Here is a 21,206-nt window from a genome sequence, read left to right on the forward strand (position 1 = left end):
TCAGTATTCCACAAACCCGATACTGCTTTTGTTATCCGCCTCTGAACTTTTACCAGGGCTTCCTTCTCACCTAGGAACTCAGGTGACCAAATCGGTGTGCAGTAGTTCAGGCGTGATCTAATCAAAGCTTTGTACAGCGGAGTGACCACATCCTTATCTCTACTTCTAATTGTTCTTAGAATTTCTTTGCTGTTTTTTCTCTCTCTTTCAATATGTTGAACTTCAATTCTCTATCCACGAAGATTCCTCGCTTCTTCGAAGTCCTTTAATGCAACACCTCCAATATGATACACCGCTTTAGAATTTTGAGATCCAAGTGCAAAACCTGGTGTTATATTGATGTCCCCACTTGTCAACCCACATAACCACTTTATTCAAATTGCTCTGAAGCACCAGTATATCTGCATCGTTCCTAATAACTTTTCCTTACTTTGCATCTGCAAATAGCTGAATATCTGCTCGCGAACCACTCGCAATATCATTAATAAACAAATTAAACAGCAGTGTTCCTAGAACAGAACCCTGTAGGACTCTACTGGTAACTCTTCTCCTCAGAGATATAGCCCCTGTATACACTACTTCGATATCTATTAAAAAGCCAGTTTCTTATCCAATCAACCAACTGATTATCTATTCTCATTTGCTGTTAACATAACACCAATTCATTATGTGGAAGTCTGTCAAATGCGTTTGCAAAATTCTTAAGTATCCGTATATGAATCACCCATATCCAATACTTTAATCACCTTTATTTAAAATGTAAATTAGTAAAACAGGACTTCCCCTTTAACAAACCCATGTTGATGTCTATACGGAATATTTTCCTTATGTACCCAATCCTGTATTATATTCCTAACCAGTCTCTCCAAAACCTTAATCACTCCAGAAATGCAAGCATTTCTGTAATTGACAGTTTTGTTTCCACCATTTTATCCAATGGAACAATTTTGCCCTTGCCACTCATTAGGGATTCTTGATGACACGATTCTGATAAAATAACCAAGTCAACGAAAGTGTCAGTTGTTTATTACATTCTTTCACAACACGTAGTGAAATTCTATCCACTCCAATAGCCTTATTCACATCAAGATGACTTAAACAATTATGGACTTCTACCACATTCACCTTCAAAAAATTGGTATTGATTCCTCAACTTCTGCTTCCTTAGAATAGTATCGTTGCCACCAATATGAGAAACCTTAGTAAAATGGTTACTTTGGCCACTCTTTGCGCCATCTCGATCCAGCAGTTATTATTACATCACACCTCCAGGGAGTCCAAGGACTCATCGAGGGAGGGATGCATCTACTGTACAACTCTTCGTCTCACTACTCCACCAACCTTCATCTAATGTCATCTACCACCACTAGTACTTTCAGACAATTGCAAACATCCGTACCCATGGCGGGATTCCAACCCGCAGCCTTTTGGCTGGAGAGCGGATACGCTAACCACTCGGCGAACCAGGCCTTATCCTCCAATAATCAATCTTTCTTTTGCTAGCTTGATAACGGAAACTCCCTTGGATTTTTCTTAGCCTGTTTCGTGAGTCACCTCTCATAATCTAATTTCGCTCTTGTTATACTTGTCACTCTTCTTGCCTGCACTCTAGAGGTTTCATACAACTATTCACTTCTAAGTTTATTTTCTCCATAATCTTCTGTTCTGCAATTCCTACTTAATTCCCCCACTCAACACCCATTTTATTAATAGTTTCTGATTTAGGCATACAGTCTGTTCTTGCTATCATCACATCGTCACCAAATACTTAACTATGATCCACTCCATATTAATTATTTTCCTTCAAGCTGTTTTCTGAGGTTTTTCCATAATCTCCTGCCCTATCGTTCCACATGTATTCTCTCGTTCTAGATACCATTGCATGCCTTCGTACTACTCAGATTAGGACTGCATGATCACTGTCACTAACTGGTGATAATGTTGATATGTGACACACATATATATAAAAAATGTAAATTAGCTTTTTTACCTTGGGTGATGTATATTAGGGTTACTAAGTAATTTTATAAACTTAGTTATTTTACTCCTAATCCCAAGTAAGCAAACAGTTAAGTTTGCGCCTGAACGTAGTTCAAGTCTAAAGGTGGGAAAAGCTCTGATCACTATTCTTAGTATTTTCCATACTAAGAATAGTGCATTTGCACCACCTTTAGACTTGAACTACGTTCAGGCGCAAACTTAACTGTTTGCTTACTTGGGATTAGGAGTAAAATAACTAAGTTTATAAAATTACTTAGTAATACACACACACACACATATATATAAAATCTCCTCTAGTTCCACAAACGCATGGACACAGCTCGCTTGCCATCGTCAGTAATACAACCTCCTCCTTTTTTATAATTTGTCTTCTCTAAAAATACTATACCCTTTAACTTCAAATCCAATCAAGTCAACCACGTTTATATCTATTATGTGAGGCCTCACTGTAATAACATATATGGCGGTGACTTTATCCATGAAAGTAACAACTTTCCACCCTTCAAACATGCTCTTGCATGTATATCGTTAATTTGCGCTGGTAGAATATTATAATAGAACTTAAATATTACTCTTATTTATTACTTAACACGACTGCTTTCGACTTCCCTGGGTATGCAGACAACGAAGAGGGCAGGGGGATGATCGAGTAATAGACAAGAACAAATTATTGAACACGTGTAGAGAAGTTGATAGGTCCCCACCTGGATTACTGTGCTCAGGTCTCGTCTCCTGTAGTCCTTGGAGATGAGAAAGTGGCAGAAAAGATTGAGGTGAGTGACCAAGTTGGTGAGTGGGGGTAAGGAATGCTCCCTACTTTGAGAGATTGAATTTGTCGTTGCAGAAGTAGGTGGATAGGCAGAGAAGAGAGGTTGTGGTAGAAACATTATGTTACTAAAAGAGTTTTTTATAAAATTGATGCAGGGGAAATATTTTAACTCGTGGTGGAAGAATAAGGTCATCCCAGGAAATTAAGAGTGTGGTTAGCAAGGGCATGACGACTAGATTTGATGGGAGAGTGGTAAACGAATGGAATGCATTGCCTGACCAGTTGCGAGTGCTTCATCAGTTAATGAGTTCAATGAGAGGTATGATAGATGTTGCGTGAATAGTTTAGCCTCTCCCGCGATGCCTGACAATATCGATATTGTCAGGCTCGTGTTGCATGCGTACTTTGCTTATGTTATTTAGTCATGATGTAGTAATTATATAATGGCTAAATAGTATAAGTCAAGAGCAAAGTCTAGATTATTGAAGGTTGAATAAAATTATTGTACAATCGCAAATTTTCGACATGATAAAATGTCTCAGAAGTGGCAATAATTCCAAATAACTCGTAGTAAACAAGTTTATGAAGGGGGGAAGGAATCTGATTTTTAAATTTTTTGTAAACATAGCCAGATCTCTGGAATACAACCTCCCTCTCTCTCTCTCCTATAGAACTGAAGAGTGTGAGATAATATTAAAAATAATTATTTATCCTGCAGACAAATGTAACATTAACATCAACCTGATCCTCGATCTGAGAACTCGTAAAAAAATAAAATAAAAATGCTCGAGTCAAAACACTTGTTACGAACGTCTTCTAAAACTACACTGATTATCCCTCAGGGCTACAGAATTCAAAGGAAAAAAATCGCAATTTTCGGTTCTTTGGTCTCAAACTTTATTCAGCTTTTTAGAGAGTGCGAAAACCTAAAAAAAAAAAAAAAAAAAAAAAAGCAATACACCATAGATGCACCTTTTCTAAAATATCTCGATTCCTCAGTACAAGTTATCGAAACATCTAGCCCGACTACTGAAATTAATGACTTGCAGGTTGCTCTCTTGCAAAAAGAATTTGTAGCATTTTATCTCATATGATGGACATATCAAGAAATAGAGAAAAAATAATCAGTTTTGGTGTAATTTGCTGTTTGTTAATCTTCCTACAGAAGAACAGATGATCGTTTTACAAGACCAAGTTTCCAACAAAGTAATAAACCTACTGTAACATGGTATAAAAGACGGACTACCTAAAATATAAGCATATCTACGAACAATTCCCATTTGGCAATGGGCATAATTTTATTTCCCAATACTCGCTAATATTTGTATAAAAGCTTTTAAGCTTTTGACGAGGAAAAAGTTTATTTCCTCGTCAAAGAAGCTACAATTGTGGAAAAAGAAATGCATCGATGACACTCATAAGTCCACATACACCAGCCTGTAGATTCATGCTCGTTCTCACATTAAATCACAGTAACGACATAATTTTCACCCCGGGAGTTTGAGTCAAGCATTTTGAGGGAGCTTTTAGGAGCCCCACTCCAAATGTTGAGGGCAGTATTCGATAGCTGGGCGGATTTGCGATTTGTATAAGGTTAACAGCTGTTTAGAGGTCAAGTAACGTTTTGAGCGAAAAAGAAATCCTAGTTTTTGGGAGCTAAGAATGCAGTGGTTGTGATGTGTTTATGGCAGGAGAGGCCTGGTGTGATGGTAATTCCAAGAAGAAAAATCTCATCTTGTCTGGAAATTTGATTGTTATCAAAAATAATATTGGGGGGGGGGTTGTGCGAAATAACAGAACTGGGTTTTTCTAGCATTGAAATTGAGGTTATCTGAGCCCAAAGTCCTCCCCTGGATGGAGGATGGCTTTGGAGATCAGAATTAAGGGCAGTGGTGGTTGATGTTCTGCAGGTTGAAATGAGTTGTGTAAAGTAAGGTTTGTCAAATGAAAGGGAGCAGTGCAATGTGCTCATCTGCAAAACTGTGTATTGAGTTGGAGATCAGCTGAAGTAGGTCATTGATATATACAGAAAGAAGGTTGGCGAGAGAACAGAACCTTGTGGAGCTCTGGCATTAGTTAGATGGTGAGAGGATAAGGAACCATTTACCATCGCACAGTGTGCGTCCAGACACAGGACCGCCCCTAGGAATTTTGCTCCCCGTGCAGTAGCATATTTTGGCGCCCCTTCTCCCTTATTTTTCGTATAGTTTATGCCAACTTTGCCGCCCCAAAAAATTTATCGCCCCGTGCAAATGCACGTCTTGCACCGTCGGTAGAGTCGGCTCTTTCCAGACAGGAAGCTGTCAATCCAACTACCTTGAGACAGTCTAAACGATAGGAGTTTGCTTATTAATCATTTGTGCCAGACCCGGTCACAAGCTTTGGAGATATCAAGTGCAACCACTTGAGATTCGCCGAATTTCTCCAGACATTTGTCCAGAGATGGGTGATATATGAGAGTAGATCTCCTGTTGATCGGTAGCGACGGAATCCGTACAGGTGGTCGTTTAATAGCTGGGTGCCTTCAAGGTAGTGTAAAAGTTGAATTAATGGTTTTCTCCATCACTTTAGATAGGACTGAGGTGAGTGAGATAGAGCAGTAGTTAGATGGCAGTGATTTATCGCCCTTCTTAGGAATGGGTTTGAATACAGCCTGGAATATAGAATTTCCAGGCTGTGGGATAGATACAGGTGGAGTATGTACAGGCAACATAGGATAGGAGTCATTTCTGGTGCACAAAAACCTTCAGGACAATTGGGAAAATCCCACCAGGGCCAGGAGACTTTTTTTTGTTTCTACTTTAGGCAATAGGTTTCTGATCTTTTCCTGGCAAAATGATATAGGGAGCATTGATATAGGGAATGATATATATTGATATATAGAATGATTGCGGGACATTTACTATTGCCAGTTATGCATGCATTGGAGGCAAAGTGTGAAGCCAGGAGATTAGCTGTTTCTGTGGGTGATGCAATAGTCATCTGGGTATGATAAGGGTGGGGATAGTGTTGGGCAAAAGTTACGACCAATTGCTTTGGCAAGAGACCAAAAGGCACAGCTGCCCATTTGGGCAAGCTGCAAGTTTCCTGCTTTTTTGCCCATTCAAATTCTGTTTTGGAAGTATTGATTAGTTTTCTTCCATCTATTTCAGGCTTTGGTATAAGCATTGAAGGAGGATGGAATTCTTGATTTCAGCTAGTTGTGTGCTTCATTTTTACAGCCTTGATACATCTTTTAGAGAACCAGGGTTTAGTTGGGCGATGGCAGTCCAGAGAAGTGTGGGGAATGTGTATTTTCATACCAGTAAGAATTACTTTGGTGATACGTTCGGTGCATATGTTTCCATGGTTGGACTATTGTTTTCGGTCTTCCGGAAACAATAGTCCAACCATGGGAATGAAGCATAGAAGTCACAGAGGCTGTCCCGCTTGGCACTGTTATAATACTAAACTACTTTTGCGTGGGAGTAGCTGCGTAAGTTGTTGCATGGGGGAGGAGATGAGCACTGGATTGTGGAATTGCACAATATACTTTTTTTTCCGGTAACTTCCGGTTTCACAACTACGGCACTTCATATTTTCATTGGGTTTGTCGGCGATACGCTGACGAGACTCGAGGTGCTCTTTCGTTGTTGGCCTTTATTGCCGCCATCTTTACTTCGTACGGTAGGCATTGTGTGCGCTTTCACGTGGCTTTTTTTTTTTTTTTTTTTTTAATTGTAAGGATGACTGATTTGATGGATGGGTACTTAGTACCCTCTGTTTTCCGTTTACTGATTATTTTGCACGAAAAACAATTACAATAACGATAAAATTTGGAAACACGAGTTTAACCTAGTTTATTCACAGGCGCCACCTATCGAAGGTACCTAATTAACAATGAAGAGTTACTATTAGAACTAAATGAGATAATGATGACTACAAAAGAACTGTTTCTACACTTCTTTATAATCCTTGAACCAACCAGCCAGCCAATGATTTTCCACTCCCTTGGGATTTTTGTAAAATAGTTGACTAATTATTTAAAAATTTCCTTTTGGAATCATTATTTAATCTTTGTATCGATAATAATACTATTGATATTGGGACTCAAGATACTAATTGCATATAATGAAGTATTTAAAACCTAATTTTAATGATTAATTTAAAGATCTATTGCCACACTTTATAAACATTTATTTATGACTTTGTTTATTTATAGATGACGGCTTCCTCGGTGGAATATTCAAATGGATGGTAAAGTTGTTCTTTATATTATTACTGTATTTATATAAAATTGGGATTTTATAGATACACATAATTAAGGTGTTTTTCTTTTCTCTGAAACATCTTCGAGGAGTGATTTTTTTTTTTTTTTTTTTTTTTCTGTAATAATGGTGATATTCAACTGAATATGCGCATATGGTTCATTATAATTGTCGAATCAAATGATTCCTTAAAAAGAAACTCTGGCTATATTCCGTTTCGTTACTTAGCTGAAGTGTAGACTGCGATTGAGTATTCAAATGTGTGGAAGTGAGAAAGTTGGTTTCGGGTTTAGTTTTGGGGTTTTCTCTTCCGAACACAAAATCGGTCACTAACATGTTTTTCTAACATGATTACTTCAGTACGTAAAAGGAATTCGAAATCGAGTAACCGATGAAAGATTGAACTAATATTCATAATAGTTGGGTGTAAATTGGCTAGAAATATTCTTACTTCTTCTCCGGAAGAGGGCTTTCGGACTACGTAAACAATAAATTTTAAAAGAAATAAAAACTCAAATGATTTTTAAAAAATCTTTATCCTCTCAGTACTAATGTGCCATATGTTTTGAAACCTTTCGTGGGTGAGAGGTTTACATTAAAATAAACTGGAATATTGATTTCCTGTAAATGAGTGTATATAGAAAACTGCCAGTTTCCTAATGACTTCATATTTAATTCAGAATAAATAGTTTTCACAGATCAGCTACGGAATTGTTTTTTTAAAAAAATTACAATTAACACGGTATTCTGAATACTTGTTACTAATTTAAACACACAATACAATCTGACTTTTGCAAATTATTCTATAGTATTTTAATTGTGTTCCATCGTGTTTTGCTGGGTCATGTTTATTGCACCTTTTTTAAAGTGTTTAGAAAAAATGGCAGATTTATTCGTGACGTATGACCATCCTGGTTTTTTGACCAAATTAGAATTTAACATTTTAAACTTTACCTTTCTTTACCAGTGTATGCGAAAAGAATGGAGACCTAGGAATCTTTTTTTCCTCCCTCGCCCCATTTTGAAGTAATATGCATAAGTTTGTCTTAAATCGAAATGAGTGATAGTATGAAGTCAATTTTTTTCCTCCCCTCCAAAGCGCTTAATGTTGCTCTGTTTCTATGCTAACCTCTTATGACAGACATTTCGTAAGTTAACAGAAGCTTCAAAATATTAGGATTTGTGTGATAACATTCTTTTGTTCCTATTTTTTTATTATTATTTCTTAAAAAATGTTTGTAGCGAACTTATAAAACAAAGCTCCTTGTGCACGTTCATATTTTATTTTCTATATCTAAATAATTTTTATTTTTAGGTTTAAAGTTTAAGTCACGTTTGTCTAATGCTGCATGTGGAAGTTTCATTACAAACCATTACGAAATTCTACATCTCAACATTATTTTTAAATATTTTGAAGAAAACGTTTTCTACAAAAAATCATCCTCCTTATCGAAATACAGTAATGAACTTCATAGCGCCAGAAGCGTTTATCCCACAGGATTTCCTGGTATTTCTGTGCTTCTAGCACTTCCGTTCGATAGTAAGTCTTCCAGTGCCTGTTTCTCGAAACAGTGTATTCATAATATTTTTCAAATCTCATGAGAACTGTCACTGTGTCTATAGAATAAAAATTGCTTTGCTGGAGTAAAACAGCTTGAAAATGTGCTGAAAATATTCATTTAAATGTATCGTATTTATTTCTCTACTTATTTAGAGAAAAAGATGCGGATTATATTTTCATAAGTACAACAAAAATTATATACTCGAAGTTTAATTTTCTAGTGAACGAACTGTCTCTTACAAAATCTACGACAAACTCGATAACAATTTAACACGAGCGCGCGCACACACACACAAGAGAATCGTGCGATTTTTTTTTTACAGTCGCCGGCTGTTAACTGAGATAAATGGTCCGTAACGATATGAAATTAATGAATCATTTTAGTCGAAGATAAATCCATATTTCCGGTTAGGAAATCGGTTACAAAAACGAACCGTTTTAAACTCTAACAGGAAGGCCTTGAACACTGGCCTGTTAATTATAAGATGCGAAGCTAGCGCTCGAATTGTGCGGTTGAAGTCTGCGATTAATTCTTTATGCAGATAAATGTATTTTATAATATAATATAATTATCATTAAGAATAGCAAGCCTACGATTTAAAGAACTGCCAATTTTCCGAAATATCTGAGTTGCTATGTTTTTAGAAAAGTTTAAGATAGAAAAATATTTCACAACTGAATTTATAGAATTGTTGGCCAAACGGTTAGCGTATCCTCTCTCCAGCCAAAAAGGCTACGGGTTCGAATCCCGCCGTGGGCATGGATGTTTGTGATTGTCTGTGGAAATACTAGTGATAGTGGGCAGTAGATGGCGTTAATGTAGTGGAGACAGACGTAGAGTAGGTGTCCTCCCTCGATGAGTCTTTGGACTCCCTAAAGGTGTCACATAATAATATCCTAAATGGTATCCAATTACTGATTTAAAATGTTTCTGAAATTGAGTAACACGGCGTTTAGTTCGGTAGTTGGCTATAAATTCAAAAATGCTAAACCAATTAATTTTCCTTTTCATCCGTTGCCTAGGGTAGAGCAACTCCGAGAAGGAAAATGTTTTTTTTTTCTCCTAAAGTATTAAATGACACACATACTTAATAAAATAAATATTTATGACTAACGGAACAAGCCAAGAGGCTAAATAAAGATAATTTTCATTACCTGATTACATACAATAGTAATTCCATCTAGTTTTAATAGAATCATCATGTGTCGGTTCTGCCCTAATGTTAAAATAAAATTAAATTTAATTACATTAAAGTTAAAATTACTTGTGAAATTAAGCATGTAACTAAATTTGATTGAAACTAGTCTTTCAAGTAATGCTCAATGAAATATGCGCGAGAGAGCAAACAAATCCATCCGAATCTTGAAGTTGGACCATCAAACTGATTATCCCAAAACTATCTGGCGCTTACCTATACCAGACAAGTAGTTTTTCCACACTCCTAATAGGTGTGTGTGTGTGTATTAGATGGCAACATTTCTGTGCCATAATCTCGCCCTCTGACATCTTGAGCTCGCTATCCGTGATGGTAGTGGAGGCGGTCTTCCCACTCGTGATCTTCAGAAAGTTAGTTGGAGTTCAGGATACAAGAGTATAAAAGATATTTGAAATCGGAAATAATAGATGCTTATTTTTTACCAGGATGAAAAATGACTCGCAATGAAAAGAAAACCGTTTATCAAAACAATCGAAGCTGGAAGAAACTGCAATTATTTATTTTCAGAATGCTGAAATCGGACTACACTGCTCAGAAACTATTACAGGCTGCACTACCCTCGTGTTCCCAGAAACTAGATGAAATATCTCTTCTTTTCTCACAATGTAGATATCTCTTAAGAAACAATACAACACTAGTGTTTTGCTTGACGACTGATAACAAGTCCATCGAAACTGCCACGCAACGTATGAAATTACAGTAACTGGGTTTTTAGTATTGTATATTTGTCTGTTTTTATCGATTTTCCATAGTATCCCCAATGTTCAATTGGATCCTTTACCTTTTTATATTTATTTCTTTTTCTCCTGTTTTTTTTAATATTTTACAAAATTTCTCTTGCATAAAAGAACGTGTAATAATTGTTTTTTTATTGATTTGTAATTTTCAGTTTTGATTACTATATTCCCAGCATATGAATAATTTTTGAGAAATAGCGTAAAATATGGAGAAAAATTACTTAGTTTATCACATTTCGCAAAGAATTTAGTATTTTCAAGTAGAGAAATTGCAAAATAAAAAGTACCTACCGTTTTTCGTTTTTGATAAAAAGAACTAAATTAGGGGATGGTATTTTCCCCTGCCCACACTGTATGTGGGCAGAGTAAAATAGTGAACCCTTGACATAAGTAACTAATAAAGTTTTATGCTTTGAGATTATAATGTTTTAAGAATACTTCGGACAAGACGATATTACAATTAATCGATGCACGTATTAAACAGAGCTAAGGGATGGGCAGAGAGAAGAGAGGATTGGACAATTGTATCCTTTATGTATATCTTAATGTGAATTTTCAATTAAATAAGGAAACTATACTTTTTTTAATTACCGCACTTTAAAAAAATATGGGTTGAAGAAAGTCGCTTAAATTATATTTAAAAAACGAAAAACAAACTACTTTTCTTTAAAAAAAAAAAAATTAAATTAAATAAAAAATACAGTATGTTCAGTCATCTTTTTTCTTTCATTCACCTAGCAAGCTTAACAGACACCAAGGATCGATTTCGCAAGGTTTGGAAATATCTAATTCGATCACGTGACTTTTTCATACCAGTTATCCTGAAGGTTATCACTGCGAAACAGTTGACAACCTATTACAACACCGTTGCCATTATTCTCACGTTCGTTATTCTGGCAGTTTTATAATTGTTTATGTTTAAATCTTTTGCATTTGCAATTTTCTGTAATTACTCTAAATAGGTAACGATAAAATGTAAGTTTCATTTCAAAAAAAATATTCTGACAAACATCCTCTAATATTCATTATAATGTGAAACACTTGTTAACAGGAAACAATATTTATTTTCTTTTGCGAAATATAAGACCTGAGTTTCAAAATTTTCCAGGTTTGGATTTTATTCTCATTTTTAATTCAAATAAAAATGCGTATATCCCTCAGTTTCACGGTTGAATTTAAGAAAAAAAAAAAATTGCTTAGTGATCTTCGTAAGATGCTGCAGTTTCAACTAAAGGGTCTCGGCAAAGTAACTTCCGTATTTGATTTGACGGATTAAGATAAGACACTTTAGTCTTGTTAAAGATGTGATGAGGGAGTTGACATTAGCAAAATTTATGGCCACTTGGGTTAGTGAACTTTTCTTAGGAAGTATTTTATGCATCTGAAATTTATTGCCGTCAAAACACATCAACGAACAAAACATTATTTAAAATAATAATAAATAAATAAAGCTCAAATTATAACTTGTGTAGTTTGAGAACTTCAGGTAATTATTGGCAAACATTAATGAAACTGCTCAAAGTATTAAGATATTCGTTATAACAAATGCTTCCCAACCATTTCCTATTTTTTTAATTTCTTTTTTGCATAATATTTACTGCCTACATAGGTGAAAAGCGGCACATTCCTGGTGGTGATGTGTTTATGTGGAAGGGGGACTACTTTTGTTTTTGCATCTGTTCTTACTTTTTATGTACTAAAAAAAAGCTAAGAGCAGGCGCAGAAACTTTTTAAAATATGTTAAAAGACGCTTAGGCCTATTTGAAAAAATTTTTTCCACTTAATCAATTTTCATATCGCACTCTTTATAGGTTTTTCAGAATATTCAAATGAATATCATCCAACCCGTGGACCAAAACCGTAACACTATGTAATTGTACGTTAAAGATATCAAGTAATTTTATAAACTTGGTTTTAATCCTTTTTTCCCAAGTAAGCAAACAGACAAGTAAGTAAAGTTTGCTCCTGAACATAGTTCCGGTCTGAGGCAACTCTTGGTAAAGGTGGAGTAAGTTCTGATCATTTTCCCTTTAGTATCTCTCCTAATGCAAAGCACATCCCCTTCCGAAGATGTATGATACTATGGATTAAAGGAAAGGGCCACTACCCAGACCGGTTTCGACTTTTATTGAATGTTCAAGTACAGGTCAAACTCCAAAAACTCAGCGTTGTTCCCCTCAGTAACAGGCTCACTCTGCCACTGAGAACAACTCTCAGAACCAGTTGTCTCTACACCGAGCAGAGCCACTCATATCTCATCTGAGGGGTAACAGTAACAGCCGTGCCTCAGTTAACTTCATGGGGTACAGCATTGTTATTCATTACCCCTCCACAGACACAGGACCTGGGTGACAGCAACAGCCGAGCCTCAGTTAAAATTTTATGGGCTACAGCATTGCCATTCATCACCACTACCCAGACCGGTTTCAACCTTTGTTGAGGTCTCATTAGTGAGTAGGCAGACCCAAATTGTTGGTCTCGTTAGTGGAAGCCAGACCCAGAGATGCCAAGGTTGAAGTAATGCAGAGCTTATAAATTTTACCTAAACAATTTCCCACGAGGTTCTTTGATCTTATTAAATAAAAATCATCTCAGAATGAGAGAAAGATGAAGAAAAGTCTTTTACCTTGGGTATGCTATACGTTAAAGATACCAAGTAATTTTATAAACTTGGTTTTAATCCTTTTTCCCAAGTAAGTCAAGTTTGTTATAACTTGACTTACTTTGCGCCTGAACATAGTTCAAGTCTGAGGTAACTCGTGGTAAAGGTGCAGTAGCTCTGATCACTTTCCCTTAATGCAAAGCACGTCCCCTTGCGGAGATGTGCTCAATAAAAGTCGAAACAAGTCTGGTAGTGGTCCTTTCCTTTAATGCATAGCATCATGCATCTCCGCAAGGGGATGTGCTTTGCATTAAGGCAGATACTAAGGGAAAGTGATCAGATCTTACTTCACCTTTACCACGAGTTGCCTCAGACTTACCTGAACTATGTTCAGGCACAAACTTGACTTGTCTGTTTGCTTACTTGGGAAAAAGGATTAAAATCAAGTTTATAAAATTACTCGGTATCTTTTAACGTATAGTATATCCAAGGTATAAAAAACTTCCTACACTATGTAATTGTATTCTGAAATAGCTGAGTTCTATGACGGGTTTTCTTTTGTTGTTGTTTTGAGAGGGATAGTTAAAAACTTCTTTAAAATATCTAATCATCTATGCAAATTATATTTCTTGAAAATTACGCTCATCGGTTCGTCCCTAACGAGTGAGAATTTTTTAGTTGACTAGTGAAAGTTATTAGGCGAGAAATTTCAGTGTAATGGTCATTTTCGTTTATACAATGCCGATTTTGTGACATGTTATGACATAATTGGATTTCTTTTATTTATTTTTTTACTTATTGCGCTCAATAATCACTTGTTATCGCTGTTTTGTCAAAAAAAAAAAAAAAACGCACGCATCATTTTATCTTTCAAGGGCATACCACGAAGTGACCACCTAATTGCTACACGGTAACATGAAATGAATGTATAGCAAACAATGGCTAAGCTTATTTGGTATCCAATGATGAATAATATAGAAGGCTGGGAAGTTCGGAAAGTTGATAAAGAATTTTTTTCTTCAAATTAATTTTTCATATTGATTCAAAAAACGTAACCGACATCATTTTTCAGTTACTATCGCGTCATTAGACATCACTGGCCTTGTCCATTCGCCAAATGTTTTGGAACCAACCTGAATTCATAGTCTGCTAATGCAGTTAATGTATAGACCTAATAGTTTTATTTTAATTATTTTATGATTTTGATTTTTTACTCTCAATATTTGTTTATAATGGAAGAAAAATTGACTGTTTTTCCAATAAGAGTAAAGATATACTATAAATATTCTAATTGAAAACGTATGGAAATAATCATGCTCGTTAATAAATCTCATCCTCTATACCTCTGCTCTATCGAACATTTTTCCTCATTCTTTTTTCCTCAATGATTACAATCCTCAGCTCTTGAAGAAACACGTCAAATTCCTTTATCATCCCTAACCACTTGTAGCTCAGTAGGTTTCGATAATGCTCTTCAGTCAGAAAGATCCGGGTGCGAATCCCATCTAGGACACAAAGAATCTTTGTAGAAAGTTTTTTTTTTTACCTTGGGTAATATACTATGTTAAATATACCAACAATTTTATAAGCTAGGTTTTAATCCTTTTCCCAAGTAAACAAATAGACAACTAAGTCACGTTTGCGCCTGAACATAGTTCAAGTCTGAGGCAACTCGTAGTAAAGGTGGAGTAAGGTCTGATCACTTTCCTTAGCATTTCCTGCAATGCAAAGCACATCCCCTCCCGGAGATGTATGATACTATGGGAAAAGGATTAAAACCTAGCTTATAAAATTGTTTGGTATCTTTCACACAAAGAATCTTTATCACGACTTTTCAACTGAAGGTGAATTAGCTGGAAACGCGGGTTTTTTCACCCCGCATATAAGCAAACCGGCTAGGAAAACGCGCAATTTACATACAAGTATACTTACAAACAACTAGTTTCGTTTACATAGACTTCATCGGGTGTATAACTTAAAAATAAATGCAAAAGATATGACAAGAGAACGACAGCTATAAATCAAGTTGCAAGCGGATCGCTGATATTTGAAGGAGGATGCTTTGTTATTGTTGAACACGTTAACACGCGAGCATGATCTCGCGTATGCGAAAGTTGGATAGTGGAGGAGTGATAGAAGTTACAGTTGAGGTTAGCATTAAGGCTGACTGGAATGAGGATAATTTATTATTATACTGGCATCTCCATGGAGTCAGACTCATGTCATCTCCATGGAGTTCAAAGCACATCCGAACTATCCACACAATACACATATTGTGTGGATAGTTGGGAGACCCAAACTATCCACACAATATTTGTATCTTTCTTTAACTCATTGATGGACGGACGCACTCCCATGTTAGGCAACACATTCCATTCATTCACAACTCCGAGCAAAAAATCTTGTTCTCGCATCCTTCCATCACTATCCCACTGCTTAATTATTTCCCCTGCATCAATCTTGTAAAAAAAAAAAAAAAAAAAAACCTTTTTAGTATCTTGCATGTTTCTGTCATATCCCCTCTTCTCCGTCCATCAACCAATTTCTCTAACCTGCAATCTATCAGCGTAGGGAAGCATTCCTTACACCACTCGCCTCTAAATCATTTTCATCACTTCATCTACAAGGAATACAGGCGTCCAGACCTGATCACAGTAATCCAGATATCGAAGAAGACACAACTAGTTGTGCGTTTAAATAATTTCTATTTTGCTTTCTCTCGGCTTAGTCATATAGCGGAGCGAATCCGTTATATCAAGTGTATGCGTGCGTGTGAGGTGCACGCGCACATACAGGGCTTAACAAGTTATGCAAGATCTTATTCACCACAAGAGAAATGTACTCGTCCAAGATCCTTCCCGCATTCTCTTTATTTTTTAATGGTATGTTCCAATAAATGAATACGAGTTCCCGTGACTGATTGGTGAGGGCTTTATAGTTTGCAAAATATATCCTATGTCTGAGAACCCATTTCAAGAAGAAATCGATAAATAAGAATAGGAAGGACTGTAAAAATAGTTGCTTTTGGAATATATAATTTTTTACATTAATTTTTGTTTCTAGAATAGTCCTTTATATTACATACTTCAATTTTATTTCGAGTTTTAAAAAATTGAGTAGAAGGTTACTTTCATAAACAAAAATTTTAAATTTTCTGCAGCTGCTCGCCAAGGGCGATTGTATTTGTCAAGTGTGCGTGTGATTTTAATATGCTTGTGGACGTTCAATCATTTTTGTGTATATGTACTTTTTTTTTTTTCTTTTTCAGAATAACGCTTATACCCTGAGTATTCTTATGCCAGTGATAGCTGGGTTTGTTTCTGCTATTACGATTGTAATTCTCATAGCAATATTTCTTGCAATCAGGAAGCGTTGTTATAGGCGTCGCATTCGAACACGGAGGCTCCCGGTAAGTGACTTTAAAAAATCAATAGTTAAGTGTCTTCCACTCGGCTCTTCTTGTTGAGTCAAGTAGAATAAAATCGCTACCAATAGAAATAATTTAAATTTTCGCCCAGTAATGATAATAAATTACTAGTTCAAAAACTTATTAATAAAATTGTTGTTTACCATGTCAGAAGAATATTCAGTGTAAAAATCGGAACAAAAGCACAAACCTATAAATAAAAGGAAGTCAATAACGCCTTCTGTTCCCCAACCGATTAAGCGAGGCCATTTTAGCCCTAACCGACTTTCTGAAGACTGACTGGGCAGCTCACTCCATCCTTAGCCAATCACTAGCAGCTTGTCCTGGGTTACTGAAATCTGGCAGAGGAGTATGGCAGACAACTGCCGCCATCTTTGTCCCCTAATGCTAACAATCATAATTGCCTGCTACCTCCATGGAGACTCGGAGCTCTTAGAGGGAAAGCTCACTTTGCGCTAAGCAGCCTATTCCACAAACGTATTTCCCCCAGCTGTAGATTTTTATTTTCTGTTTGGCCTTTTTTCTTAAAGAAAAAAATTCCGTTAATAGACACAAGGATTAACAAATGTAGACATGAAAGCATGAGTTTAGTGGACAAGCACATTCTAATATGTAAATCCTAAGGAGGTGGGCAATTAACTTTTATTAGCCTGTTATATCCCACTGCTGGACAAAAGCCTCTGCCAATTTTTTCCACTTCTCCCTCTCCTCTCTCATGGGCCATTCTCAGTTATTTCTTGTTATTCCTACAATCTCATTTCTCACTTCAGTGACTTCCTCAGAGGATGGAGGGGGGGGGGGAGGGGAGAAGAGTTGTCCAACTCTCTTTTAGTTTGGCTTTGTGAATAACATCAATTTTTTGAGAAGTACAATGTCCAGTTTTCTTACCTTCTGTGCTCTTTTCATTCCTAACTTTGCTGTCTGGTATGTTGTGTTTTTGTGTCAAGGACCAGTGAATTCCAATATTTTATACTTTGGTTATTCTAGACTGTATTTCTAGGTCTCATGTATTGTTGAAAGATATAATGGTATATTCTGTCATATAATCAATGTTGATACTATTCAGCGCCAATTTTGAGCTATTAGTCATATTTTTTTTGTCTTTGTACAATTCATTTCAAGCCCAAGCAATTTGCTTTTGTTCAGTTCATTTATCGCTTATATCACTTTCTTCTTTTGAGAAGACGGCAATATCATTAACAAATTGGTGGCTGGTTAGTTTCATTCCTAGGATATTGATACATCGTTTTCTGAACACATGTTCAAGTGTAGCTGTTAAAATGTCTATCGGATGTTGGGTGTCATCTTTTTAATACTTCAGTGAAAAGAAGTATTTTCTCCTATTATAATCTCATAGCGATACTTGCAATCAGGAAGCGTTGTTACATGTAAGCATCTCATTCGAACATGGCACATAGACTATATAATCAAATGCTTTGTTATAGTTAATAAAGAATTTATAGATATTTGATGTATTATGTGGAAATGGCGTTCACTATCATAGTGCTAGGCCACTTCAAGAAAGACCATTACAGGCTGGTTCGATTCCAAAAAAGTCAGGGCTAACTTTTTGAAGATAGACAGGCAGTCTTCAAAGAGCGCCTTTACTCTCGCCTACATTCCAAAGAGAGCAGAGTATGTAGTGCTAAGAGAGCCTCACATACTTTCTTGGGGAATAAAAAGCGTTGAAGGGTGTCTTATTTTTTTATTTGTGTAAAAGTGCTGTCGAAAAGTTTTCCCATCTCTCCTAAATGTTGATTGCTTATAACTGGCTTACTGTTAGATTCTCTTTTGAATAACTCTAATAAACAACTTGTAGCTATGGAAAATAAACTGATTAGTATATAGCTAATTATGTGATTCACAATTTTGATTTTCAAATACTTCCCAGGCATTGCTAACTGTATTGCACATTCCTTAAGAATATGTGGTGATATGTCATCCATTCCCATAGCCTTGTTAACATCTAACTCTTGCAAGTCTAATTTTCCTCATCCTTGCTTCCTTTCTACATGTTGCACAGCATCAGTATGATATAAACTGAAGTGCCCACTAAATAATTCTCCTACATCCTTTGCAGTGGTTATTCTAATACCATAACTATTCACAAGTGTCACCCTGTCATAAAGCAAAAGAATTCCTTTGATTGGCAAACTTTCTAGTGATAGGACGCTTGTATTCGTACCACCTTTCGGACCTTTTCGCCAAACGTCTCAGCTGTGCAGTGTGTGGGATGGCCCGTGTAGTGTAACCTTTTCGGCCAGCAACTAACAACTGGCTCAGACCAGGGAAATTCAACTGCCAAATTAAAAGAAAGCATTAATATAGCCGTTGAGAAGTATGGGACTCAATGCGAGTTTCTCCTAGTATTCTGGATGTTGAAGTAAATGAATATCAATTGAGCAGCGGGCAGGTCTTTGATAGTGAGATTTCAGAAAGATAACCTAGAAGTGAAGATGTAGGTGAATTGATTCGATCAAAAGTGCTCTAGAAGACTGAAATATTAGATATGACAATATTAGAGTGCTGATAAATAATAGACAAGATCAATAATAATGTGAATTTAATCATGTAGTACTGTTATAGTAGACTGTACATCCCTTGAAAGTATATATCAGGAAAGCTAGCCAAAGCCAACTATTTGGGAATTATACCAGTTTCCGTTCATACAAACCAAAACTGGTATAATTCCAAAGGTAGGACATCTTCCTCATATGACTCTTCTGTGCGGTAGTGAGATCCACGGCGACTTTCAGGAAACTTAGGGGTGGTCGCTCACACTGTGCAGCTACGCACATATCCGTAGAAAACTCGTTGAGTGCCTCTCAAATAATAGTGCGCGTTAAGCCAAGTTGGGAGACTCGATGGATCATACATATGATTGTCGTCTGTAGAGCCTATGCATATAGGCTCTACAGACGACAAATTGGGGATATTGGTAAATGGACATTGAATGTGAACATCGGTGAGTGCACAGTTGTATCTAGATAATGTTAAATTTGGCATCTGAAGACGAGTTATCCAGTTTCATCCGGTAGTGGTATTTTACTTCCCGGTAAACTCGGGGTTTTTCATCCTGCAAAACAAACTGGCCAGAACACACGCAATATATAACAAAAGGACGCTAAGTGAATAAGGATTAAGTACGTCGGGTTTGGTTTCGAATGCCTACTTGGTATGATGTGGGACTACGCCATAGCGTAAGTTAATGATACGAGTACTTGTTGCTTGAGCAAGCACGGAACGATATATGGCTTAGAAGGAAGTAGCCTAATCTTAATAGTGATATTGTAACTGATCGCATGTAAGTTGCATTAAAACGGTTTAGGACTGAACGCATTTAAGTTCATCATCCGAACAATTAACTCCTCTAAGGCAGACTCTTTGCACCTATTGCAATGATACAGTTCGTGCCTTGCTCGTTGAAAGGCAGCAGTAGTCGATTTCTTTCCTCTTCTACGTTGCACCCAGTCTGGTGATAAGACAGCTGTTGAGACTATATCGCAGCTGCTTCCTATGCAGCATAATTCAAGCGTGACTGCAGGCACCAAATCATCCATAGATGAAATTATGATCTGGTGTTGAGAATAGCAATCCATACTGCGACCTTTTAAGACGTCCTCTGATTTCTTTTCTTTCTTTTTAAACCATTGTGCTTCTGTTTTTGGTAAGGAGTATTGAAATGCAGATTTAACTAATCCTATAAAATGTATTCAAGTTAAAACTACTTATCCCTGTCTTCTATACAGATTTTCCATTTCGAAGTAGTTATGTAATTTTTTCATATTTTCGTTTATATGAGCAACATGAAAGTTCTTTTAGGTTTCCTTTTGAAGAAGAATGTGTCTGCAGGGACAATGCATATTGAACTAACTTTTCTCCTTTGGAATTTCGAGATTCCAAGTGATATTGTTTAATTGAGGCCAGAGGCATAGGAATGCTTCGACAGTGGAATAGATGCAGAGGTGATAGTGGATGCATATTTTACCAACTATCGAAATTTTCCTTTTCATACTATAAGAGGCGCTTAGCTAAGAATTTGCCAAACGAGCTAAAAACCCCAGCTATGGTACTGATTGAGGCCTTTTCAAGTCGAAGCCTTCTGAATCACTGAAATCCGTTATAACTATTAATTGTGCGCGATTGCATTTATTTATTGAAGCAGCCATGTTATAGAGGTCAGCTTTATCACTGTGAGCTTGTTGGTGCAAAGATCTGGGTATTATTATCAGTACTGTGCATTCTGGTTTTTTAATGTGGCTACGCATTAGATATCCCTTCAGTTCTATTATGCTTAGTTATCATTTCGGTTTGTATGTGAACTGCATTTCATATTGCCCTTAGTTTTTCCATTAAATTTCCCTTCTAAAATCAGTCATCTCTTCTGATGATTTTTCCTTATTTCTTCGACGCTTAAAATGGATTTCCCATTTCTTGTAATAATAAGAAACGGTAATAATATGAAATGAGATTAACCCACACATGTTTGCCTTGACAATTCAAGTAAGTTTCTCACCACTGTGGCCACTGAATTTGGAAACCGATTCATATTTTTCATGACTTTTCTTCCGCTTAAACTACTCGTCTTTGATATCCTGGCACTGTGTGGACTTCATTTTGACCAGCCTAATTGGAGTGGCCATAT

At 36.4% G+C, this 21,206-nt stretch overlaps 1 protein-coding gene across 1 annotated transcript in view; it reads left to right on the forward strand.

Moving 5' to 3' along the window:
- Window positions 1-21,206, forward strand: part of LOC150102457 (uncharacterized) — a 60,215-nt gene that overhangs the window by 21,626 nt on the left and 17,383 nt on the right. Inside the window, exons 3-4 of the mRNA XM_090399281.1 lie at window positions 6,972-7,006; window positions 16,403-16,543. Coding sequence (XP_090255407.1) covers window positions 6,972-7,006; window positions 16,403-16,543 — 176 coding nt within the window. The remainder of the gene's footprint in view (window positions 1-6,971; window positions 7,007-16,402; window positions 16,544-21,206) is intronic.

Source organism: Typopeltis vanoorti, chromosome 10 (assembly GCF_054136105.1).
Source record: "Typopeltis vanoorti isolate ZY-2024b chromosome 10, IOZ_Tvanoo_1.0, whole genome shotgun sequence".
Taxonomy (NCBI): domain Eukaryota; kingdom Metazoa; phylum Arthropoda; class Arachnida; order Uropygi; family Thelyphonidae; genus Typopeltis; species Typopeltis vanoorti.